A 27668-nucleotide genomic window follows, 5' to 3' on the forward strand; every position below is an offset into this window, starting at 1 on the left:
TCTTTCTTTCTTTCTTTCTTTCTTTCTTTCTTTCTTTCTTTCTTTCTCTCTCTCTCTCTCTCTCTCTCTCCTTCCTTCCTTCCCCTCTCTCTCTCTTTTTCTCTTCCCCTCTCCCCCCCTCCTCTTTTCTTTTCTTTTCTTTTCTTTTCTTTTGAGACAGGCCCTTTCTATGTAGCCCTAGCTGGCCTCCAACTCACAGAGTTCCACCAGGCTTTCCTCCCAAAAAATAGAGTCACAGTTTGTAGCCCCAAAATGCCCGAACTCACTATGTATCCTATGATGGTCCTGAACCTGTGGTAATCCACCTTCCTCTGCCTCCTGAGTGGTAAGATTAAAGGTGTGAGCTATCAATTCTTTGCCTTAGTAATCTCATTTTTAAAGATTTATTTTGGTTATATTCTTTTAATTATGTTTAAATGTATGTGTGTGTATGAGTGCCAGCCACAGAGGCCAGAGGTGTCAAACTTCTCTGGAGCCAGCATTCTAGGTGGTCGAGACTGATACCTGACACGGGGGCTGGAAACTGAACTTGGGTACTCCGGAAGAGTACACCAAGCTATTGTCCAGTGAGTCCTCTCTCCACCCCTCCCCTCTTTGAAAAGATTCATTTGTTTTTATTTTATATGTATGGATGTTTTTTTGCTTCCATGTACACATGTGCACCACATGTATGTAGTGCCCTTGGAGGCCAGAAGAGGGTGTCAGGTGCCCTGAAACTGGAGTTACAGGTGGTTGTGAGCCATCACTGGGTACTGGCAACTGAACCCAGGTCCTCTGCAAGAGCAGCCAGTGCTCTTAACGACTGAGTTACCTACCAGCCCAGGAACACAGCCAAAGAAAGGTAAGGAGATTGGAATTATTAAGTATCTAATAACAGTAAAATAAACTAATAATTACAGCTACGCACACTTAGGAAGAGGATCAAGAGTTTAAGAGCAGCCAGTCATGGTGGCATAAACCTTTAATCCCAGAACTTGAGAGGCACAGGAGGCAGATCTCAGAGTTTGAGGCCAGCATGGTCTACAAAGCAAGTCCAGGACAGCCAAGACTACACAGAGAAACCCTGTCTTGAAAAAACAAAAGAGTTTAAGGGCATTCTTGGCTATATGGCAAGTTTAACACCGTCTGGGCTATAAGAGAACCTGTCTCAAAAATAACAAAATCAATCAATATTTATAGCCATAGAGTAAAACATTATGTGGCCGGCCTTTATCTATCTATTCTATCTGATTATCTATCTATCTATCTATCTATCTATCTATCTATCTATCTACCCACCCATCCATTATTTATTTATGGTTTTTCAATAAAGGATTTCTCTGTGTAACCCTGACTATCATGGACTCACTCTGCAGACCAAGCTGGCCTCAAACTCTGAGATGCACCATTATGTGGCTTTTCCATCAAGTTTTTAAAGAACACTTAAGGATACTTCAAAAAAAAAAGAAAAGAAAAAGTAATAACTACACCCACAATAATAATTTTATATTATATATATGTATATAAATCTACTTATGTTGTTAGCTAAGAAGATTAGAATATGCCAAAATTGCCAATGCAACTCTCTCTGGAAATATTATGATCTTGCTTTTTAAATTTTTCACTCTTTCTAAAATATTTACAAAAAGCCTTTATATTTTAATACCCACAAAAAAGTGATAAATAATAGCACGCTGACTTTTACCTTCTTTCTTTTCCTAGAAGAGTTCTTTGTGGGATCAGGCTTTTCAGTTCCTTCTTCCTTTGCCTCTTCCTTTTCCTCTTCCTCTTCAGGGATCAGAGAATACTTGGTTCCTCCTGGCTGCATGAAACAGTCTTTTGCAAAGTGGCCTGTGGAACACAAAGGTTAAAGAGGTGAGAAGCCGCTTTCAGCCAGGCACAGTGGCACACACTTGTAATCCCAGCACTCTGGGAGACAGAGGCAGGTGTATCTCTGTGAGTGAGGCCAGCCCTGGGCTACAAAGTGAGTCCAGGACAGCCAAGGCTACACAGAGAAAGTCTGTCTTGAAAATACCAAAAAACAAAAAAAAAAAAACAAAAAACAACAAAAAAAAAAAAAAAAAAACAGGAAAAAAAAAGCAAGGATCCAACAGTTCAAAATATTAAGAGTTTATCTGGAGATACATTTCTGCCACCTCAAGGTGGCAATGCCCAGAGCCAGGCAAGCAGCTGCTGTTAAAAGCTGAGATGCTGGTGCAGCTTTGGAAATAGCAAAAGGTTCAAGAAAGCAGGCTCACGCTGCCCTCTCTTAGCAATGGGGCTTATTAATTTTTAAACATCTATTTTGGAACTCATTCCTGACAATGAGAGGCTGCTCCAGAGAGCAGAATGCTTAACAGAGGGAACTGAATTGCAGGCTAAGACCTAAAGGAAGATAGCTGGCAGGACGTGGGCATTCACATTCAAGCCAATACACACACACACACACACACACACCCTGAAAATTCAGACTGTCAAGTCTGGCAAGAGCTTTAGAGATCATGAAACCCAACACCCTGCATTCGGATCCGATACGAAGGCTAGAGTTAAGTAGCTCAGGGTCACACAGCAGCAAAGTGAACACTTAGTTCAGGTTGGATGTCTCCCTGTCTTGTGCTGCTTTTGATGTACCAAAAAGCCAGCCAGCTACCTTCAACCTGCCTTTTGCTGGCGGGTCAAATTCTATTTCTTGTTACTCGTCTTGCTTTATGAAACAAAGCAAATGCCGTTTAAGTACAGGTAGATGTAAGCACAGGGGCCCCACACTGGGCCTGCGATGTTACTGAGGGCCACTTTTGATGTTTTAGAAGATGAGTTGGGCTTTTATTTTTTTTAATTATGTGTATACATTAGCATTTGTGTGGGGGTCTGTAGGAGTGCAGATGCCCAAGGAGACCAGATGAGGGTGTCCAAATTCCTGGAGCTACAGGAATTTCATGTGAAGGAAAGAAGTGCCCAGAAGTCAGATGAGGCCTGGAAAGGGGACACAGCACATATTCCAAATATACACAATTTAATCAAGGGGTCTCGCTTCTCTCACTGTTGCATTCTCTTTCTCTTTCTGCATCAATAAAAATAGGGGCTTAAAACTCCACAAATTCAGGGTTGGAGAGATGGCTTAGCAGTTAAGAGCACTGGTGGTTCTGCCAGAAGACTCAGGTTCAATTCCTAGCACCTACTTGGCAGCTTACAACTGTCTGTAACTCCAGTTTCAGAGGATCTGACACCCTCACACAGCTACACATTCAAACAAAACACCAATGCATGTAAAAAAAAAAAAAAAAAAAACACAAACCCCACAAATTCAACCAGGACACAAATGTGCTACCAGTCATGGCAGAAAAATGAACAAAGAATGATGAATGGAAAGATAGGAAGGAGAAGTGACAAATTGAGGTCACTCTGAAAATGAGAAGGGAAGTCAGGCTAAAAAGCTTTTAATATTTGAGTAATAATAAGGTGAGGCCTGAGGAAATAGAGCAAAAAAGAAGTGACAGCCTCTATCTCTGTTATGAAAAGAGCACTGCATTCAGAATTCTGAACTTAATTCTGAGATAACGACAAGGAAGAAAGGGTCTAATTTGGATCCTTAAGGAATGTATCCCCAAGTCGCTTAATTTCTATAGAACAGCAATTGTGCTTGGAGATAAGTGTGTCAGAGGACCTGAGTGCAGCCAGCAGCTGACTGAAAAACACACAGTCCTTCAGCCTGCAGGGGTCCACAAGGAGAGGAGACAGAAATGCCAGGTTTCCCCTACCTTTGCAGCCACACTTCTTGCAGGTCGTGTTCAGGACAGCCTCAAGGGTGATCTTCTGCCCGGTGTAATCCTGGAAGGACCGCCTCCGCCTCTCTTCTTGCCTGTAATGAAAGAGATCCTGACCACTGGCACTTTTCAGAGAAGTGGCCAGATATATTACAGCGTAATGCTGCTTGTTAGTTTTTTGTTTTGTTCTTGGCAAGAAAAAGGTAAAGAGAAGAAAAGTGTTGGGCAAAATAAGACAATGAAACAGCTCCCTCTTTTTTTCCTCATTTAAGAATGAGGCTTTGAATTATCAATTACAAACAAGACTAGGTCTCCTCTCAATAATATACAGAAAAAGATATTTGAAAGTCTAATTTCCTGGTGGTGGTGGCTCACATTCTTAAACCCAGCACTCAGGAGGGAGAGGAAGCAGATCTGTGAAGTTTGAGGTCAGCCTGGTATATAGAGTGAGTTTAGGACAGCCAGGGCTACACAGAGAAACCCTGTCAGCAGGAGGAGGAGAAAAAGAAAGAGGAAGAGGAGATAAAGGAGGAAGAGAGGGAGAAAAAAGGAATAGGATGAGATAAAGGAGAAGGAGGAAAAGGAGAAGAGTAAGAGGAAGGAGGAGACAAAGATATAATTACTCAGTATGTGAAAATACCCTCAGCCCCTCTCAGGTCACTCAAGGATTTAAAAGACCTTTTCAGGCTTTCTAAAAATCAAACCTGAGTTCATTACAAGACCTTGGTATCAGGGCTTTTCGTTACCCTCTAACCCACTTTTCCAGACTCCTCTTTATTTTACTTAGTTAATTTTACCTTTCCCAGGTGTTGAGTGCCTCTCTGTAGGCAGGCTCCACTCTGCAACACCCTGCCTCTCTTGCTTTATTCTATCTCCACAATGCACCTCCCAAATGTTCCAAGGCTCCTCCTCTCTTAACATGATTTTGTTTATACTTCATCACACTTTTAATGAGCATAAGCTCTTGTATAAAAGACACACACACTTATGGTAAATATACACTCTTCTAGTTTTCACTGTCTAAACTTTCCCAATAACCAGCACCAGGACAGCATAACCAACCTGATGGTCATCTCATGCTTGTTCCTAAGTCAGGCCTACTCCCAGAGTAACCACCATTCTAATTTCTAACAGTACAAAATGACTTTTCTCTTTATAGTGGTTGGCCGCGATGGTATACTCCCATAGTCCCAGGACTAGGGAGGTTGAGGAGGGGGTTTCACAAGTTCTAAGTTCAAGACCAGTCTGAGCGATTCAGCAAGGAGCTGTCTCAAAATAAAAGTAAAGTACCTGAGATGTTAACTCAGTGTTAACAAAAGCCTAGCATACAAAAAGGCCTGGTTTCAACTTTCAGTACCAAGAGGCACATCTACACACATATACATAAACAGACACATACACATACACACACACACACACACACACACACTGGATACTTCCTGTTTGGTCCTGTTGTTTGTGAAACTCATCCACATTGTTGCCTATAGTTTGAATCATTTTCTCATTGGTATATAGTATTATTTTGCTGTTGTCAAAACAGACTGGCTTTGACCTCACAGAGATCCATCTGCCTCTGCTAGAACTGAAGCGATGTGCTGCTAGGTCCAGAGAAAAATGTAGTCACTAAATCCTTAAAATGTAGCTAGTGTGACTATGAAATCGATATTAATTTTGTAGGCCTGGAGAGGCGGCTCAGTGTTTAAGAACTCTTCTCTCTTCCAAACCGCTGAGCTTCGATTCCTAGCACCACGTACTGGCTCACAACCATCTATAACCTTAACTCCAGGAGACCTGACACTTTCTCCTGGATTCTAAGGGTACCAGACATGAGCGGCACACAGACATACATGAAGGCAAAACACCTATACAAACAAAATAAAAATGAAAATAAAATAAAACAAAAAAGATGTTAAATTTTACTTCTCTCTTCTTTTTGTGACACTGGGGACTGAACCTAGAGTTTCCTCTGTGCCAGACAAGCTTCATCCCTAGCCCTCCCTCCCATCCCCCACCCCTTCACTTTTCATTTTGAGACAAGAGTCTCACTAAGCTGCCTGGGCGGCAGCTAGGATTGTGGGTCTGCACCATCAGACCTAGTTCTTAAATTTTACTTAATTTTCTTTACTTTATATTTAAATAGCCCCATCTTATTCAAAGCTACCCAAGTGGACAGTATATAATCTATGTTCTGAAAATGTTTGCACAAATATCTGGTCTTTGCTCTACAGAACTGAAATGTATCAAGAGTCAATTATCAGGTACGAGTTATAAAATGAACCCTTTCAAACATAATAGTCTGAATAACAAAAACTACAGGCATCTGGGAACAGAGCAAATTACATGCTGACAGAGTTCCAAGTGTCCTTGTGTGAAGAGCAGAGTTTTACATGGTCCTGAGCTGCAGCTTAAACATCCTCATGAGAATGAATCCAGGACTCTGGGATTCTAGCCGCAGCACATGTTCAGACAAATCTCCCATGTAACAACAGTTAGCACTCACTTTCTGTCCTCACTGCCACTGTGATGGTCAGGCTTCATCACAGTTCACTAAAGCAGTGACTCCCTCAGTGGTCACCACGCCTCTGTGTTTTTTTTATGCAATTTACCAAGCACACAGAATAATTTTTTTTTTTTTTTCAGTTCAAGTAGTGAGGTATGCGCCAGTGTTAGTGTGAATGGCAAGAGCAAAGGAGCATCTGCCCCGGATGCACAGGCCTGAGGTGCAGTCCCCAGCACCACAGTAAAACAAAAGGAAGAGCCGTTCATTTTCTTTCTTTCTTTTTCTTTTTTTAGCCATTTCTTCTTTACTCCTGGGAGATGCCAGGCTAGCAGAGGGAGACACCTAAGCCATGTAAGTGTCTTTAAGATGAGTCCTCAGTGCGATGTCAGTTACGCCTGCCTGGAAACTCTCTTTAAAACCTTCCCACATATAGAGACACTTACAAGATGATGCTGAAAGGTAAGATCGGGCGAGCATTAGGAGGCAGAGCAAGCAGATCTCTGGGAGTCCAAGGCCAGCCTGAGGTACATAGTGAGGCTAAGGCCAGACAGGCTTACACTGAGAGAACCTGCTTGAAGAAACAAAACAAAATGGGAAAAAAGGAGGGTAAGGCAGCTAGACCTTGATAGAAAAATGAGACACTGGCCAAACGGACTAGCTGGAAACCAGAATGCCGAACATATTAAAAAGATATCGAGTTGGGGCTAGAGGAGACAGACTTGACTGGTCACCTCTCCCACTCACAGGACCCCCTAATGTGCTTTTCTGCCTGTGCCTTTCCTGACGTCTTCACCATCCAAAATACCATTCCTTCTCCTGTTTTCTGAAAAGACCATATCCATTCCCCAAGATCTAGCTCAAATATCACCCTCTCTCTGAACAGAACCCAAAATAAACTCCTTACCAACCTACACCATCCATGCTGCCTTGTACTGTTGAACAGATAGTGAATGAATGTTGTAATCACAGGAACACCAGACACCAAGTGCTACAGGAAACAAAGAGGGTAGGACAGGCACTTGTGCTCACGGGACAAACACATTCTTTCAACAGGGAAAGTGTGTCAGTTTCAGGATTGGGAAAAGCAAAGGAGCATTTAAAGTAATTATTACAAGTAGCTATATATACTGTTTATGATAGACTAGCCAATGAGATGGCTACCTGCTAATAAGTCTTTTCTTAGACTATTCTGTCATTTTTATTTTACTGCATTTATTATGTGTGTGCAGAGCTCAGAGTCAGTTTACAGGAGTCAGTTTTTCCTTCCACTTTCTGAGCTATGTCTCATTACTTCTGTTTTATTCGGGGGTGGGGGGGGAGTAGGACTGAGATTTACCGAGATTAAGAACCTGCTCAAGAGGCTGGAGAGATGGCTCAGAGGTTAAGAGCACTGGCTGTTCTTCCAAAGGTCCTGAGTTCAATTCCCGGCAACCACATGGGTGGCTCACAACCATCTATAATGAGACCTGGTGCCCTCTTCTGGCCTGTAGGTGTACATGCAGGCAGAACACTGTACACATAATAAATTTAATAATAATAATAATAATGTGCTCAAGCTGGGCGCAGTCCCAGCAATCTCAGCACTCAGGGAGGTAGAGGCAGGCAGATCTCTGTGACTTCGAGGCCAGCCTGGTCTACAGAGTGAGTCCAGGACAGCCAAGGCTACATAGAGAAACCATTTGAGGAAGAAGGAAAAAAAAAAAAAAAAAGAATTTGCTCAAAACCGTGTACTAGTCCGGAGAATAACCAAGAGTCTGCAATTAAAGTCTCACTTAAAATCCCTGATCATTCCATTATTCCATGCTGCTTTCCTTGATGCACCCCAGTTTATCACAAGTTCAGCCACCCGCTTTTACTAGACATAGTCTCTACACAGAGACACAGCCTGCAAACAGAAAACCTTCCCCTTCCTACCCTTGCCACGTTATCTTACCTGCTTTATAGTTTACCATTGTAAGGGGGGCTTTGAGAAATCCCCAGCTTTTTAATAAATCTGCAGAGCATAGGATTCTTTGGGGTGCGCGTGGGGAAGGTAAATTTATTACAATGTAATCAGTAAATGCCAGACTTTAGCATTTCTGAGTTGGGTATAAAAGATTACCACTATAACTGAAAAGTGTTTTGCAAATAAACAGACCTACAAATACATCACTACTTAGAGACTAAAATATGGAAGTATGAAATGTCAGGTACACCCAGTGGCCAGGGGCTCTCTATGGTGAGCAGGGCATATGCTTTAACACTGGGTCCTACATGAATGTATCTGGCCCCTATAATTTGCTACACAACCACAGGGTACTTATCTCCAGCTACAAACTAGAAATATGAAATGACGCAGAAGACCATACTAACCTCACACATTACTATGAGACTCACGGGCACTGATGCACACCTGCCTTATGCCTGGTACACAGTATCTTTTCAGTAAATGCTACCTCCCTTCTTTTCAGATAAAATTCCCTCATAGCTGAAGCAATATTTTTTTTTGCAATTTTTCTAAGAATGATAAATATAAGGGCTTCAATTTTCTTTTGCAATAAAGATCGCATTCCAATTATACTCATTACTCTTTGTGGGTGTGGTTCGGAGCCAGGATCTCACTATGTTGCTCAGGCTAACATTTAACTCCATATCCTCTTGCCTTGGTTTCCCAAATACTGGGATTATAGGAATGTGCCACCACATCTGGCTTATTTATTAGTCAATGATGCCACTGTCAGAGAGAAAGAATGTGATGTTTAACATCAAAATCAACAAAAAATAACATGGTTAACCTGAAGATAAATGTGTGATTTATTTGATTGCTTCAAACACTGGAAACAGTTAACAAGCCCTTCTAGGAATTTTGTGTGTGTGTGTGTGTGTGTGTGTGTGTGTGTGTGTGTGTGTGCGCACGCACAACTTTATGGAGTTGGGTCTCCCACCTTTACATGGGTTCCCAGGAGCTGAACTCAGAACTGGTTTACACAGCAAGCGTCTTTACCCTGTGAGCCATCATAGCCCTCCCCCAGCAAGGGGCCTATCGATTAAGCAATTGCTGGCTAGAAATTAAATTAATGAGCCAAATGTGCTTGCACAGACTTTAATCCCAGTACCTGGGAGGCAAAAGCAGGCAGCTCTCTGTGAGTTAGAAGTCCATCCTGGTCTACCTAATAAGTTTCAGGGCTTATATTGAAAGACCCTTTCGCAATAACAACAACAAGAACAACAAATCAATAAGGGAGCAGGGTAATAGCAGTTTCCCTGGAATTAAAACATTCCCTTCTGGGGTACATAGAGAGAGACTGTTTCCCCTCAAACAAAACAGAACAAAAGCACTTGCCGTAAAAGTCTGAGGACCTGAGTTCTATCCCAAGACCCTAATGGTAGAGGAAAAGAACTGCTCCCACTAATTGTTCTGTCCCTCACACATTCCCCCCAATAAATAAATGACTGGGCTTTTTTGTTTTGTTTTTAACAAGAAGACATTCAATACAGGATTCGAGTCAGAGAGCAAGCTTCCTGTATCTGCAGTCTGACCACCTTTAGATCAAAAGAAATCTGTCCATTCTGAAGTGAAAGGTCAGAAGAACCAATGCAAGGTGCTGTGTTCACAGACATGGGAACCTAACACTACCCCTGTCTACCTGTTTCAGAGCTGGTGCAGAAATCTCTTAGGAGAGGCAAGTGACAGCACTTCATGAGCACTTGTTGCCAACAGCTGAAGGGCAGAAGCAGAGAGAGAGAAACAGAACTGCTGATGAGACATTCCAACACTAAATTTGTGTGTGAGTGTGATCATTTCATCTTTTAGCTCCACGTAGTAGGCTGTGTGAGGCATGCACCTCTGTAATCCAGAATGTGGAGACTAAGCTAAGAGCACTGAGAGTTTGGGACCACTGAGGCTACACAGTGAGACCCTGGCTCAAAACAGCCAAGAAGCTGCTTCTTACAGCTGTTAACACCTGAAAGAAAAACAGAGGTCATCAATGCTGCACTACTCACTAATGTGTTACTGCCTACAAATGGCAGCAGCCCAACCTATTCTGACCCCCTACAATCTGTACTTGTGGTGGGGTTTCAGCTCTTCAGAACCCTTTACCTACTCAATGATAACGTTGTTGGGATCGAGGTCTTTCCCAGTTCCTTGGTTGACAACTTTCATGGAGAGGGACACTTTTATTCTATCATTTTTCATCTGAAAAAGACAAAAAAAGAGTCACCAAAACCCTTTTGTGTGTGTGTGTGTGTGTGTGTGTGTGTGTGTGTGTGTGTGAGAGAGAGAGAGAGTATGTGTGTGTGTGTGTGTGAGTGTGAGTGTGTGTGTGTGTGTGTGTGTGTGTGTGTTGGAGGTTTTTCCTGTGGGTGCATGTGGGTATAGAGGCCAAAGGTTAACCTAGTAACAATCATTCCTCTGGAACCCTTACCTTGTGCTGTGAGAACTGGAACTCATCCCTTCAGCCACGCTGGCTGACCAGCAAGTCCCTGGGATCCTCAGGCTGCACCCCCTTAGCTGGGACTGCAGGAGTGCACCACAGACACACCTAGCTTTCAACTTAGGTGCTAGTGTAATTGAACTCAGGTCTACATGCTTGCATGCAAGCATCTACCAACCAAGCTATGTTCCCAAGCCTCCAAACCAAAGCACCTGACCACTGATTTGTAATGCCTCAGAGTCTAACTTGTAAACATCATGGCAAACACTAACCTCAAATGGACTAGGTATTAAGACACTGGGAGTACAGGAAGTAGGAAGAGCAGACTTAATGGCAGAAGAGATAGAGGAAATAATCTCCATCCACCCTATCCTGGAGGTAAAACAGAAGCTGGGGCCAGTGAGATGGCTCAGTGGGTAAGGGTGCCTGACATGAGCTCAATCCCAGGATCCACACGGCAGAGGGAGAGGAGGACTTTAGCAAGCTGTCCTCTGATCTCCACACATACTGTGGCATGTGGGGACAGACAGACAGACAGCTGACATGCACACATCCTCCTGCCTCAGCCTCCTGAATGCTAAACTTACAAGGGTATGCCACCATACTCAGCTCTGGTCTTATGGCTACACTGACACACTCAAACTTTTTTTCAGCTTTTGAATAGCTTCCATGGCTTTTTGTTTGCCATTCCCTAGAAGAACACAGAGGACAAACATCCCCATGCCTGCACTGCCCACTGCATTCCATGGCGCCAAATTCTAGGGGGGAAAATGATTGTGGATTATGTATCCTCTTCATTCTGGCTTAAGTTGAAGTGTATTTGACAAGTACTCTTTAAAGCCACAGGAAGGAGTAAACCTCCTCCTTGGTTATTTTCTTTCTAAACCTCAGGAAGAGAGTTTTATGAACACACACACCTGCATCACACTTCTATACTTCCTACAGATTTCTCCTAAATCTGTAGGACACACAACCCGAAGATACAAACTCAAGACAGATGACTGGGGCAAAATTGAAAAATAAGAATGTCAGCCACCATGAACATTTCCACACTCACCATCACAGAATTCCAATAAAACACCAGCTTTTTATAATCCTTTCGAACCACATGAAGTGACAAAAAACTTTACCTCTCGGCCAATAAGCTTCACCCACACTTTGTCTCCAACATCTACTATCTCAGAAGGCTTATCCACACGACAGGATGACATGTGAGTTCGATGGACCAGACCTGAGCACAAGGAGAGAAATAAAACTTAGACTCTGAATGCATGGGTAGGAAAAAGATAGAAGTTGAGGAATACAGGGAAAATTTTAAATTTTCGATGAAAATGTTACATAGATTAAAACTACAAACTAATTTAAGACCACCCTTTAACCTAATCAACCACCAACATTGCTTAAATTTTATTTTACTTTATCTATATGCGTGTTTTGTCTGCATATATGTGTGTATACCATCTGTGTTTCCAGTGCCCAAAGAGGCCAGAAGATGGTGCTACATCTCCTAGAACTGGAGTTACAGACAGCTGTGAGCTACCATGTGGGTGTTGGGAACCAAACCCTGGTCCTCTAGAAGAATAACCAGTACTCTAAACCACTGAGCTGTCTCTCCAGCCCCAATAAAAGTTGGTTCAATAACTGCTTGCCTGGGGTAGAGCTCAGCAGGAGAACACGTGCTCGGAATGCACTAGACTGAGCATTCAATTTCTAACAACAAAAGATAGAAGAAAAAAAAAAAGAAACACTATTCAGTGTTACAAATATGTAATAAAATAACATCTAAATACAGTGCTGAGTTTTGTTTTCTATGACATTTGGGAGTTAACCCGAGCCTCCTGGATGTTAGGCATGTATTCTACCATTGAGCTACATCCCCAACCCCTCACAAGATTTATTTTTGATTACATGTCTGCATGTTTGTATGCCAGGTGTGTCTGTATGTGCAGGTGCCCAGAGAAGCTAGAAGAAGGCATCATATCCCCTGGAGCTGAAATTACGGGAGGTGTGAGCAACCCAACATGAGTACTGGGAAAAAAAAAAAAAAAAAAAAAAAAGGACTCAAGTCTTCAGTAAGAGCAGAAATTGGTCTTAATTGCTGAGCCATCTTTTCAGCCCCATTCATACAGGTTAGACAGAAATACTAATTGGTAAAATTCCTTAAAAGCAAAGGCATAAAGACGTTACAGCTTTGACTTTATCCTTCTGTGGTGTTTATCCTTTCTCCTTTTGGGACCTTGCATATGCTAGTCAAATGCTACCACTGGACAAGGTATTCATCCCTTTGATAGAAAAACATCACTGGGATTGTTCTCAAAGGAAAAAAAAATTCAATAGAGGCAAAAACCTGTGGGCAAAAACATTTGAGGTATTATTAGCTATGGATGTTAAAAATGTAAGAATTGTAGTTGTGTGGGTGGTTGGTGCACGCCTCTAAACCCAGCACTTTAACCTCAGGAGGCAGAGGAAGATGAATTCTCTGAGTCCAAGGACAGCCTGGTCTACAGAGGGAGATCCAGCACAGCCAAGGCTACACAGACAAACCCTGTTTTGAAAAACAAATAAAAAATTAAGAACTGAAGCTGGAGAAATGGCTTAGAAGTTAAGAGCATTTGTTGCAGGTACTAGGGAGATGGCTTGGTGGTTAAGAGCACTGGCTGCTCTTCCAGAGGACTCAGGTTCAATTCCCAGCACAACAATGCAGCTCACAATTGTCTCTATCTCCAGTTCCAGGGGATCCAACAGCCTCACACAGAGAGACATGTAGGCAATACACCAATGAACATAAAACAAATTTTTTTTTTTTTTAATTTTTAAAAAAGAGCACCTGTTGCTCTTCCAAGGAAGGCTTGCTTTCTCAGCACCTACACAATGGCTCAAACATCTGTAACTCCAGTTCTTAGGGTGGGATTCATGCTTTCCCCCAGCTTCTGAAGGCACCAGATTCACATGTGTTCTACAGACATGCAGGCGAAATACTCATATGCATAAAATGATATGATAAATAAATCTAAGAAAACGTTAATGTAAGATTTAAGGTGGGTTCGGTGGCTACACTTGTTAGTCCAATACTCAAAAGACTGAGACAAGAGGATCACAAGTTTGAGGCCAGCCTGATCTACACAGTGAGTCTAAGACAGCTTGGGTGGTAAATTGAAACCCAATTTCAAACTAAAAAGAACAACAACTCTAAATCCACTTTAATAACTAATAATTGGAAAACATCTCAATGAAGGTAAATGTGTCAACTGGAAAAGGAAACAACTGAATTAGGTATAGAATATTACAGTTGATGTTAAGCGAAAAAAATATAAAAAGTACTTTAAAAAAAATAGTCTCACTATGTAGCCAAGGCTAGCCTTCTGATTCAACTACAGGTCTGTGCTACATATAGCAGCAAAGTACTATTTTTAATATATTAAATTGTTTAGAATAATAATTGGTGAAAACAAAAAAATAAGAGACATAATTTAAGGGGGCTGGTGGGATGCTCAATGGTTTAGAGTACTGGCTGCTCTTCTAGAGGTCCTGAGTTCAATGCTCAGCAGCCACATGATGGCTCACTACCATTTATAAAGGAATCGGATGCCCTCTTCTGGCATGAGGGTGTACATGCAGACAGAGCACTCATACATTAAAAAAGAAACATTATTAAAGTTAGAATTAACTTCTAGAAGTTACTTAACAATAGCTATTAAAAATAACTAGGCTGGGGGAACACTTGCCTAATGTGTAGGGTCCTGAATTTTTTTTTTTTGGGGGGGGGCCTGAATTTGATCTGTAAAATTATGTAACTAAAATAGTGTCAACTTTGGCTGGGCATAGTACCCCACACCATTAATCCCAGCTCTTGAGAGGCAAAGACAGGCAGATCTCTGTGGGTTCAAGGCTGGCCTGGTCTACACGATGAGTTCCAGGACAGCCAGGGATGTATATAGAATGTCTCAAAAACATAAAGCACAAAAACAATAACTTTTTAATTATTCCTACATTGTGTGTGCATGTGAGTACAGGTACCTACAAAAAACCAGGGTGTCAGATACCCCCAGAGCTGGATTCACAGGTGGTTATGAGACACCTGATATGGTGGGACTTGAACTTGGACTCTTTAAAAGCGGTCCATGCTCTTAACCGCCAAGCCATCTCTCCAGCCCCTTAAAATAACTTAAAATATGCCTTTCCTGACTGTTGAAGGTGAATTCCTTTAGACAACAACCTTCTTTCTGTATCCCAAGGTAATCCCCAGATGTGGGCACAAGACTGTCAGGGCAATCAAGGTATCCTACCCTTGACCATAGAACCTGGTTGGTTCAGAGAGAGACACAAGAAACCAACTGTATCAATCATCTGTCTCAAAATACCCACCAACTACAAAATGCTGTAAACACCCAGCTTGACCAGCAGGTGGCATGAATCTGCCATAGGAAAGTAAAGAACGCCTACACCAAGACAGTCTAGACTTAAAACCTGTGCTAAGTCACCTGTATGCCAAGCATGTGGGAGAGTGGTCAGAGCTTGAGGACAGCCTGGGCTATATATGGAGACCCCTTCTCTAAAGGCAAAACAAAGTATAAACACCTGCTACACCTGATGCTAACCAAGGAGAAAACTAGAAGTCCCCGGCAAAACATGTGCCTGCCACCTGGCTAACAGTCTCACCATAACCACTTCTAGGTATCTGACCTAAGGAAATAATCAGTTTGGATTATGGTATGCACCCAGGCTGCCGTTTCACCATGAAGCAGACCCATCTACTTGCCTTAGCCACCTGAGTATTGGGGGGCTACAGATGAATGCTGCCATGCCAGCATAATGCATCATGACAGAATTTAGAAGCAAACACCCAACACAAGCACAGTACTGCCACAATCCTGGACAGTCACCAGAAGAGTCAGCCAAACACAGCAGTGATTCATTTCGTAGTAAAAATGTGTCCAGTACTGTGCACACCCAGCATTTTCCATGGTAAAATAAAAGGACAATATAAAATTATATAATGTGACTACAAATGCTTAAAATGTACCTTTAAAATGTTAAGGGATTTCTCAAAAATGCTAATGGTGGATACAGTAAATGTGCTGGCTAGTTTTATGTTAACACAGCTAGGGTCAATCTGGAAATGGGAACATCAACCAAGAAAACCCCCCAACAGCCTTCCATATGAATGCAGGAAGATGGTCCAGGATGCTATAAGAAAGCAAGCTAAAAAAGCCATGAGGAAAAAGTCAGGAAGCAGCCCTCCTCCATGGCTTCAGTTTCATTCCTGGCCTCCAGGTTCCTGCCTTGACTTCCCTCAGTGATGGAATATGAGAGACATGAGCTGAAACAAATCCTTTCCTGGCAGGTTAGTGGTGGCAAATGCACTCGGGAGGCAGAGGCAGGTAGATCTTGAAGTCTGAGGGCAGATTGGTCCATGGGACAGCTAGGGCTACACAGAGACCCTGTCTCAAAAAACCGAAACAAAAGTACCCTTTCCTCCCTAAGTTGCTTTTGTTATGTTGAAGACAGTATTACAGATGAACTCTTTCACTTATCTTCAAACAGAAAAAAATTGGAGATTTATTTCCGGAGAAAATGAAAATAAGTAATTATTTTTAGGCATAAGCCAGGAATTGTGTCTAAAACAAACAGCCTTGTTCAGTAAATTGAGAGACATTTTAGTGTTGCTTTTGAGATGGGTTCTTGCCATATAAACCAAGCTGGCCTCATACTCATGAGGCTTGTCTCAGACTCCAAGAGCACTTATGAACAAGCACCACCTCATGCTGAAAAGTCTCTTCCTCTCTCACAAATCTGTATGCTCACACTGAGTGTTTGTATACGCCCAAAGTTCAATGTGTTCATCCCTTCTTTTGGGGGTTCTATTAGAAGCTGTTTTCTTTATCCATGGCCAAGGTTCTTTTACATCTAAGACAGGTGATGCTATAGATGGATATTCCTTCTCCAAAATGCTTACTATGCAAGTAATAGAAGCTTTGTTTTAATTAGGTCATCATAAAATCTAAAAACTGTGTAAATTTATGCCTCTGGGTTTTTACCCCCCGACCATGATAACATAATGCCTAACTAAAAATTCTGAAGAAGAAATTCACAAGTCCTGAAAAGAAAGGAACCTCGCACTTGGGCAGTTTGTCTACAGCAGTCCTCGGGAGACTGAAATCCATTCCATCCCTCTATCATTAATGGACCCTGTAAAGGAAACTGATGTGCCTACGACGACTGATAGAGCACTGTATTTCCTCTCTAAAGCTAAAGGTCTGCTTACTGGAAGCCACGGACAACTACACAGTTTGTCCTTCTCTTACCAACCATAAGTCTTTTTACTTTTTTATTTCTTTATTTTTGATACTTTGAGACAGGGTTTCTCTGTGTAGTCCTGGCTGTCCTAGAACTTACTTTGTAGACCAGACTGGCCTCAAACTCAGAGATCCGCCTGCATGGGCCTCCTGAGCGCTGGACATAAAGGCGTGTACTGACGCCGCCACCACCACCCAGTGAAGATAGTCTTTTGACCCAGGATATACTTGTCATTTCTGGCAGAATAAACAGTGAAAACTCGGAAACAGATTAAAATGATTACACACACCTTCTGAAACTGTAAGCCCCAAATAAACCCTTTCCTCCATAAATTACCTTGGGCATGGTGTCTTAGCACAACAAAAGAAAAGCAGCCAGGACGGCTGTGCAAAGCACATTTGTGTAAGAATACTTGGTACTTGCAAGGCACTGAAACTGCCCACTGAAACATCTGTCAACAGTATCCCACCATTAGACAACGAGAGACTGCAGCTATAGTTTAGGAACAATGACAAGGAAAAAAATCTGCACATGCTCCTCACTTGTCTTGTTTTGAGGCCCAAGCGTGTCTCAGATCTATGCTCCTTATGCCCAGGACTGGGAGTATAGAAGTGTGCCACCAGTCTAGGCTTGTGACTTTTCTTCCCAAATACTTTTGATTCAAAGTTGGTTGAATCCATGGACACAGAGCCCATAGATAAAGGGTCAAGTAGCACAGAAATGGAATTTGAATGAGTCAGTGCCCTCACACAATAAAAATATGCTCCTATTTTTTATCATTGAGATACACTAAAAGGCAAAAAGGGCAACTTGCCTGCAGGACTCAAGTCATTCTACTCTAGTAGATGCTCCAATGTAGACACAAAAACGCTTTGCTTTCTCTCTTGAGACCAAATCCCGAGTCTTGTGCTGATGAGGCAAGCACTGATCCACTGAGCTTTACTCTGGCCCTCTGTGCGTGGATTTCTGACATGAAGCTACAAATGCCCAAAAGGCGTATCAAATCCATCATCATGTTCAATAAACCCAACATGACACTTACACAGAATGAGTCCCAACTGAATGTCTGTCAGTAAAAGAAGGAAATAACACAACCCTGACACTTGGAAAGAGCTGGCTCCTCAATCACAGAGAGAGAGACTATCACCAAACCCCTTTATAGCTTCTCACCATTGTTTTAGGTTCAACATTCACCTCGTTCACAACTTCACTAGAAAGAGAGCAGGAAGGTAAAATTGTCAATAAATGAGAGGACAGGAACAGCCCTCAAATGGCAAAATCTTATCTTTGGGCCCTACACATTCCTTTCTATACTGCTACAGTGAGCCATCTCCAGCGAATGGCATGTGACAATAATACATGCAGAGAAGTTAGTGCTTTCATGCCCTTTATCTTGTGGGACCAGAGATACAGTCAAACATTTTTGAACACTGGATTGTAGGCAAAAATGGATCCAAGGATGGACAAAAGACAGTTCTGTCAAACAAATAATCAGACTCTAACAGATACACATCACCCCCATTCCACAGATGAAAAACATTAAGTGATTTTTTTCCCAAGCCAAGAAACTAGTAAATGGCAGAGCTGGGACTTGAACTCATGTGCTTATGCAAGAAGACACTGACTGCCCACTGTATCTCAGACATTGTATAGTAGGCCCTCCCTGAGCCATCTGAATGGCTCGGGTGAATTCAAGGCCGTCTTCTTCACTTTCTTTCTTTTAAAAATAATTTACTTAATTTTATTCCATGTGCATTAGTGTGAGGGAATCAGATCCCCTGGTGCCAGAGTCACAGACAGTTGTAAGCTTCCATGTGGGTACTGGAAATTGAACCTGGGTCCTCTGCAAAGGCAGCCGGTGCCTTAACCACTGAGCCATCTCTCCAGCACCCTCCTTCACTTTCATTACACACTATTTTAATTTGTTCCTGTATGTAGTTGTACCAGACTCCGCTGTTACTGTGACAGTCACTAGCTGCATAGCTATTTTACATTTAATTGTTAAAATAAAAAAGTCAGCAGCAACTGTATTAGATTGCAGACGTGGTAAAACAGAAAACATAAAAATACATTTGGAGGGCTGGAGAGATGGCTCAGCAGTTGAGAGCACTGTCTACTATTCCAGAGGTCCTGAGTTCAACTCCTGGCAATCATATGGCTCACAACCATCTATATTGAGATCTGCAGACAGAGCACTCACATACATGAAATAAGTAAATCTTTAAAAAAAAAAAAAAAAACATTTGGCAGGCAGGCAATGGTGGTGCATGCCTTTAGTCCCAGCATTTGGGAGGCAGAGAGAGGCCGATCTCTGAGTTCAAGGCCAGCCTGGTCTATAGCGTGAGTTCCAGGACAGCCCAGGACAGTTCCAGGACAGTCTCTAAAAACAAAATAAGCAAGCAAGCAAGCAAACAAACAAACAAAAAACCATTTGGCTGGGTGGGATGGTATATACCCATAATCTTATCATCTAGAAGCCTAATATAGGATTACTGTGGATTAGCCTAAGATACAGTAAGATCTTAAACCTCCCCCCCCCCAAAAAAAAAATTAAAAATGGCAGCAAACTGGCTCAGCAGCAAGCTTCAGGACCTGAGTTCCATCTCTGAAACCTATACACAAAAGGCCAAATGGAGCAGCTCATATCTGTAATCCCAGCACTCCTACTGCACAATGGGAGGCAGAGACAGAAGAACTGCCAGGAAGCTCACAGGCCTGCCTAGAGTATGCAGCCAAGCAAAAATAAGAGGCAGCATCACTAAGGTGGAAAAAGAGAATGAAATACCAAAACTGTCCTCTGACCACATGTGCATCATAACACCCATGTATGGCAATAATAAAAACTAAAAACACATTATTTGTGTGTGTGTGTGTGTGTGTGTGTGTGTGTGTGTGTGTGTATTGTTTTGGTCTTTGTCCTTGTTTCTAGCAAAGAATCCATCAAACATGATTATCTGAGTTAATAGGAATAGCTCTTATTAGTTATAAGAAGCCCCGTTGACCATATCCAAGTCCACGCCAATAAGGTGACAAATAGTCTCTGAACACGGTTGGTCACAAGAAAAATCAAGTGATGAGAGGGTTGTAACATTCAGTCCCATCCATCCAACCCCCACTGCCAGGAATGGAGGAGCGAGTAGGGAGGGGCCTTCAGAACAGTCCCTGCAGATATCCGTATAGCTCATGGTTGGTGCAGCGCGCGGGAGTTCTGGTAGACCTAGTGAGTACACCAATCCTCCCTCCACTCTACTGCTACCTGTCCTGTGTGTCCCTTCCATTGTTTGTTCCTGAATGGTACTTCTCATCTCATTGTAAACCAGCAAAAGTAAGTAAATTGTTTTCCTGAGTTCTGTGACCTTTTAGTTTGGTGTTTTGAGCTTTTGTTTGTTTGTTTGTTGTGACAAGTGTCTTACAGTGTACCCCTGGCTGGCCTGGAACTCACTCTGTAGATCAGGCTGACCTTGAACTCAGAGATCTGCCTGCCTCTGCCTTCTGAGTGTTGGGATTAAAGGTGTGCCTCATTTCCCTGTTCATCTGTTTTTTAAAAAAGTTTTGTGTAGCCCACGATGGCCTCCAATTCATTATGTAGACAAGGCTGGAATTTCTGATTCCCCTACCTTCATTTTCCCCATGCTGGAATTTTAAGTATATACCACACCTGATCCACTCTAGCAAATTACCAAACTTAAGCAGAGGGTCATGGAAACCTCCAAGTTAGAGTTGGCTGGTCATCTTTACAGGTACTGAGGGGGTTGCAATCTTGTGGGACAGAGCCCCTTTAACTGTGGGATCTGATATTAATTCAGGGTTGATCATGTCAGAATTGAATTGAATTGTTAGATAACTTGTTGATGTCCAGAGAAATGGAAACACTATAGAGAGGCCAGGGAGATGGCTCAGCGGGGAAGGTGCTTTCGACCAAGCCTAATAATGACCTGAGTTCAAACCCAGAACCCTTAAGTTGTACTCTGACCTCCATCTGTACACACAAAACAAACAAATAAATATAAAAAAACAAAACCAAAAAAGGACTAGTTTAGATCTGAATACCAGAAAGAGGTCATCAGCTGACAGGTTAAAGAATTCTGAGAACAGAATGTGAGAAAGGAATTCAAAATAGTACCTCCTTGAAATAAAGACGTTACATTCTGATCAGGCTTGCGTAGCTTACTGCTCAGTCCTCCAAGTCAGGACCCTGGGAGAAGCTAGACACAGTGCAGAAATGTCAACCACTCACGATACCCACCTTGCCTACACAAGACGCTAGGATCAAAGCTCACAGTTTCTACCTAATTACTCGGCTCCCAGAGCTCTCACTGTGAGACTCGCACAGCTGTCAGACTGACAGATCCGCTTGTAAGCTGTCAGCCACTATCACAGGCATTATCTGACAGGGAACAGACACAGGGAGGTGAAAAATGACTGCTGAAAGGTAGCAGGCTTTTCATCTCTACCAAGTCCCCAAAGTGTCACATAAATGCCCATGTGATTTTGGCACTAGTAGCCATGGCGGGTACACTAAAACGAAAAATCCGTCTTTAGGCAAAAAGAGGCGCCAGTCCTGGGGGGGGGGGGGGTGAGCTCTACCTCCTTAAGTCCCAGGCAACATGAAACAAGGAACTACAGACGACTGACTGCCAACTTGAAAACCACTGGTAAGCCGCTTAATGCAAGGATGAAATACACAGCACAGTTGGCTCCAAGGCTAACAGCACAGCTTTATAAGCTACAGATCTACAAACTACGCAAGACTCCAAAAAGTAAAACTAATCCCTCTATGTACATCCTTCTCTCAGCAAGCCAACTCCCCACAGGAGGCCACTGGGAAGAGTTTATTCGATAGTCTCAGAATGGACACCATCACATAAAATACAGAGACACAGGTACACACTTTTCAAAAGGGCAGGCAAGGAAGGGGCATGAATACTCTACAACTGATTTTTAAAATTCTTATTATTTTAGATATTGTCTCAGGTCAATAATGAGTTCTACCTTGTTTCATGTGTGTGTGGGGGGGTGTTATTTGATTTTCTGAGACAGGGTCTCTCACTAGGTAGCTTGGGGTGGCCTGAACTCCCTGAGATGCCCCTGCCTGTCCTTGAACACTAGGATGAAAAGTGTATGCTCCCATGCCCAGCTTTTGGGTTCTACTGGTTTGCTTTTATCACGTTTTTACTAATTTTCTGTGTGTGGGGACACACATGCTGAGGTCTGAGGACAACTTGCACGAGTTGGTTCCCTCCTTCTACCACGTGGGTTTGGCAGATTGAACTCAAACCCCTGGCTTGGTGGCAGGTGCCTTTACCCACGGAGCTATCTCACTGACCCTGTTTTTGTTTCTGTGGCATGGTCTCACACTTACTGCAATACTCCTGTCATAGACCCCAGAGAGCTGAAATTAAAGGCACAAGCTCTGATGTACAGCTTTGTTTCACGTTTCCTACAGTTCATTTGTTTGTTTATTTAACCACGTAGTCTAGACTAACTCCAAGTTCAGTCCTCCAGCCTCAATCTCTCTTTCGTGTTTACGGGAACGTGCCACCACACCTGGAAAGATTCCATATCTTTCCCTCATTCTACAGTCCCGGAGATCAACACCCTGTTTGTGTCCAGACGCACACATGCATGCAGCAGCCCCAGCGGGACATCAGCTGTCTTCCTTAGCCATTCTCTGCTGCAGTGGCCTGGGTCAGGGTCTCTCTGAACAGGAAGTTTAGGCCAAGCTGGCTGGCCCCTGAACTCCTGGAATCCAATGTTGTGGTTACAAGAATATATGCCATGCCTGGCTTTTGATGTGGGCACTGGGGATCTGAGCTCAATTCCTCATGCTCTCAGAGCCACTTCCTTAGCTCTTTTTCTTTGTTGTTTTGGTTTTTAATTTTTTGAGACAGAGTCGCACTATGTAGTCTTTCCCTGCCTCTAACTTTGGCTTCTCTCCTTCCTCTGGGTGCTGAGATTACAAGATCAGGCCACTACATACTGGTAAAATGCCTCTCCTGTCTTTCTCAAGAACAAACATCAAGGAGCTGGAGAGATGGCTCAGCAGTTAAGAGAACTGGTTGCTCTTCCAGACGACCCGGGTTCAGTTCCCAGCACCCACATGGCAGCTCACACCTGTCTGTAACTCATGTTCCAGAAGCTCTGACAGCCTCACACAGACATACGTGCAGGCAAAACATCAATGTGCATACAATAAAAATAAATAAATCACTAAAAATAAGCAAACACCAGTTTAGTGCTCAGTTAACAGATGCTGGTAAGCCTAAGACCAAGGCGTGCACACAGTGCACACGCACACATACATGAGGCCAAACACTCACACACGTAAAACTCTTTATCCCTACTGCTACCCTGAGGATAAAGTGAACCACACAAGCAACTATCTGAAAAATTTAGCTCCTATCCTGAGGATGTGGTAGTGGCCGTAGCAGGGTGAGTGCAATGGCAGGTGCTGGATTTCCTGTTAAGGGCTCCCACCTTGCTTCCGACAGCCTGGGATTTTGATAAAAGCTCCATAGTCTGTCACCATAGCAACCTATAAAGAAAAATAAAACATCAATGTTGCACAACTGAGAATCAATCCTCTCCCTCTCTCTTTTGATAGAGGATCTCAGGTAATGCAGGCTGGCCCCCAACTCACTGTGCAGGCGAGGCTGACCATGACGTTAGACTGTGTTCTTTCTAGAGCCTTTCATCCCTCTCCCTCTAGCAATCACCGTTTCAACTTCATCAGAACAAAACAAAGGGACTCAACAAGACACTTACTTGCCCTGACATTCAATGATATTTTGAATATTCACTACATACAAATACTTCAAAAAAATCCTCATGACTGTACAGAGTTGCTGCTGTCATTCACAGACGACTGACAATGAGCTGATGTATGGGGAGACTACCCAAGTCCAGATCTCCCAAGGAGCAGCCCTGGAGTCTAAACTCAGTCTCAATTACACAAGAGCTGTTCCTGGATTCCGACTCATAGTAACACTGTAAGGGCCCAAGGCTATGGGACAGCTACCACATCTGACATCCTGTTTTGTCCTGGTGACAGTCCTAGAAATATGCAAGTGTCCTGTCTTGCAGATGAGACAACAGGTATAGAAAGAGCGAGGACTTTGCAGCAAAAAGTGTGGCTTCTAATCCTGACTTTGTCATTTCCTACCTGTGGCCTAAACTCCCTGTTTTCCATTTGCTACCATAGGTAAAGATGCCCGGCACTGGAGTCTATCTAGCACACAATGTACATTCAATGGTATCTAGTTTCTGATAACCTACAACTCAAGACAATTAAGTATAAAAAGGCAAAAACTGCTAGACTCAGTCTAGGGACAGATCTTGGGTACTGGGAGCCACAGGTCTCCTGTTCCACCAAACACCAGCATTACTCAATTCAATATTCAATGGTATAATTTTTTTAAAATTTCATTCTTCTCTTTATTTATCATTATTCATTTATTATTTCTGGTGTTTTGTTTCAATACACAGTCTCACACTGTAGTCCAGGCTAACCTGAACCTCATGGCAATCCTGCAGCTCGGGATCTCAGGTGCCAAGAATGTATGCACAAGCCACTACAACTGGTTTTCTGCATGCTGTGTTCTCAAGACAGGATGTGACTGCATAGATCTGGCTGGCCTGGAACTCATTATGTAGGCCAGTCTGGCATCTAACTCAGAGCTATGCCTGTCTCTGCTTCCCAAATGAAGATTACAGGCATTCACATTTTTATCAAACATTTTATTTGCTATTTTTATGTGTATGGTATAGTGTTTTGTTTGCATGAATGTCTGTATACTATGTGCATGCAGAGCTCACAGAGGCCAGAAGCAAGTATACCCTGGCACTGGAGTTACCATGTGGGTGCTGGGAAATGAACCTGAGCAGCCAATGTTCTTAACTCTCAGCCATCTCTCTAGCCTGCTGCATTTAAAAAACCAACCAAACAAACAAAACCACAGTTATTTTGTGTTGTATGTACACATGCGTGTGCCATAAGATGAGTGTGGAAGTCAGGGGACAATTCACAGAAGTCAGTTCTCTCCTTCCACCATGCGAATTTCAGGGATCAAACTGAGGTGGTCAGGCTTGGTGGCAAGTGCTATTATCCACCGAGTTATGTTGCTGAGAACTCTACTTGTTTTTAAATGGGAACATTGGGACAGGATTCCTGAATTAATTCTCAATTGTATTCTCCCGGGGTATACAGTGGAACAAGCTATGGAAAAGTAAGGCTCAAACAGTTGCACCCCCCTCCCCAACCTTAAAAAAATAAAAAAAGCACAATTATCAGATCATGATAAGGTAGAACTAGAAGGACTTTAAGAAAGATATTAAAGGGACTGAAGAAATGAGCCAGTGGTTGAAAGTAGTTGTTCCTACAGAGGACTCAGGTTCAGTTTCCAGCACCCACATACTGGCTAAGAACCCTCTGCAACTCCAGTTCCCAAAGTTCGGTGCCCTCTTCAGGCCTTCAAGGGCACTGCATGCCCATGGCACATGAACATACATGCAAACAAAACACCCATACACATAAATAAAACTAAGTATTTCTAAAAAGAAAGAAAAGAAAGATGTTAGAAATTAGCTGGTCCAGCCAGGCTCAGTGGTGCACACCCTCAGATCTAGCATGAGGGGATGGGGGAAGCAAGGGAGTCAGTATGAGTCAGGAAGACTGCCATGAGACCACGTGTATGGGCAGAGAGGAATTCTGTCTCAAAAACAACAAAGACATTAGCTGGTCCGACCCTGTCATCTTTTTCAAATGAAACGAGTGACGACCTGAGATACTAAGTGCTTGTCCAAGCTTACAAAGTAATTTATTCCATGTGAAATGGTCCCAGATGAAGTATTTCCCTTTAAAGAGTATTTTACATTTGCTTATTTTATGCATGAGTGTGTCGCCCATACACATGTACATGCACTATTCACATACCTGGTTCCTAGAGAGGTCAGAGAAGGACACTGGATCACAGGGGACTGGAGTTACAGATGGGTATATGACGCCATTCAGGTACCAGGAAAAGAACCTGTGTCCTCTGTAAGAGCAGTAAGTGCTCTTACCCACTGGGCCATCTTTCCAGCCCCAGTGTCTTTTCATGTCTGTCTGTCTCACCTAAGGCACTCTGAGTGATATTTGCTCTAGGATTCTAAAGAATGGGATGCGCAGTCTCACACTGTATAGCATTATTATGGAGCACAGTAGCTGAAGAGCCTAATAGCAGCATCTGGAAGTTAGGGCCCAAGCCACCTTGCTGCTCTAAATTAAGACAAAATAACTTCCCACTCCTGAGGCTCCAGGCTCACACTGTCGTCTTTAGAGGCAATAACAGACCTTAATTTGGCCTCTCCCAAAAGGAAAGGTTAATGTGCTTCAGAAGAGAAGCTTTCAACGATTCAGTAAGGAAGAATCTTGCCTATTTCCAGCGCCAGGTGTTTCCACCACTGTGTCTCCTAGGGTCTCCATTAGAGTTGAAATTAACAGGATGGCACCTGCCAGAGATGACCACACAGTCTTTCTGGGGTCCCAAGAATAATCACTCAAATGACTCAGGAGGGCGCATGGGGGGAAATTCAGTAATTATCTCAACTAAAACTCTGGCCTTGGATAAAATGAATTTCCACCTTTAAACAAGAGCCTGCATTGGCCTTGAAAGTTGTGCTGCTCGTAATGTAAATGATGTGCCTGAGGCTCAGAGCTCCTGGTCCAAAGTCAGGGAGTAGCACATACAGGCACAGAACATTTTTTAATTTTACTCCAATGATATTTCTATCTAACCAACACTAATCACCCAAGGTCCTAAGCCACAGAGTATGAAATAAAATTAAAAAAAAAAAAAAAAAAAAAGATGCCTACTGGGAGATGGTAGTGCACACCTCTAATCCCAGCACTGGGGCAGCAGAGACAGGGGGAATATCTGAGTTCTAGGCCAGCCTGATCTACAGACCTAGTTCTAGAATAGCCAGGGCTATACAAAGAAATTCTGTCTTAAAAAAGCAAAAACTGCCTAACCTGTTTTTAAAAAAATACAGGTTTGCTGGGATAAATCTTTGCGAGCAGTTAGCAAAGTAAAACTGTTACTGTTATAGAGGCTGTAACAGAAGCATACAAACACCCTGACCTACCACTGTGGTGAGAATTTTAGAATTTTGGTTTCTTTAAAGACACAGAAGTAGCTGGGCGTGATGGCAAACACCTGTAATCCCAGCACTCAGGGAGGCAGAGGCAGGCAGATCCATGTGTGTTTGAGGCCAGTCTGGTCTACAGATTGAGTCCAGGAGAGCCAGGTCTTTGTTACACAAGGAACCCCTGTCTTGAAAAACAAACAAACGCAGAAAGATTATATGTTTCTGTTTTAATCCCAGCTGTGGGGATATGGGGCTGCTTTGGAGCAGCTGACTATGATTTGCCTCCTGCTCTAGCAAATAGTTTTTTCCTAAAGGTACTTTTGCAACTGTGTAACTTTTGAAATTCTGGGGATTTTTCAGGGGATATATAAACGCTAGAATCCCCATAAGTGGTTGTTGGTTGTTGTTGGTCTGTTAAGTAAACGAGAAGGAACTGCATATCCTAACAGTAAAACTCAAACTTGCCCCAACGAGCTCAAGGCCCATAATCAGCAGGAAGTAGTTTAACAACAATATCATCCCCCATTCCAACCTCTGACTTTATTCAGGGATCGCTTTCCTTTCCTCTTTATTCTTTTTTTCTCTCAT

The 27668-nt window shown here is 42.8% G+C and overlaps 1 protein-coding gene across 4 annotated transcripts in view; it reads right to left on the reverse strand.

The window, feature by feature from the left end:
* Positions 1 to 27668, reverse strand: part of Zcchc17 (zinc finger CCHC-type containing 17) — a 45395-nt gene that overhangs the window by 8003 nt on the left and 9724 nt on the right. For 2 of the 4 annotated variants that reach the window (XM_055610729.1, XM_055610728.1), the window contains 5 exons: positions 23433 to 23490; positions 11789 to 11889; positions 10329 to 10420; positions 3738 to 3838; positions 1685 to 1830 (listed from right to left, as the gene is read on the reverse strand). In XM_055610729.1, the coding sequence (XP_055466704.1) occupies positions 1685 to 1830; positions 3738 to 3838; positions 10329 to 10420; positions 11789 to 11889; positions 23433 to 23484 (492 nt within the window). In that variant the 5' untranslated portion in view covers positions 23485 to 23490. The remainder of the gene's footprint in view (positions 1 to 1684; positions 1831 to 3737; positions 3839 to 10328; positions 10421 to 11788; positions 11890 to 23432; positions 23491 to 27668) is intronic. The other 2 variants (XM_055610731.1, XM_055610730.1) reach the window with 1 other exon arrangement.

This window comes from Psammomys obesus, unplaced genomic scaffold, assembly GCF_907164565.1.
Source record: "Psammomys obesus unplaced genomic scaffold, mPsaObe1.curated_primary_1811, whole genome shotgun sequence".
NCBI classification, from domain to species: Eukaryota; Metazoa; Chordata; class Mammalia; order Rodentia; family Muridae; genus Psammomys; species Psammomys obesus.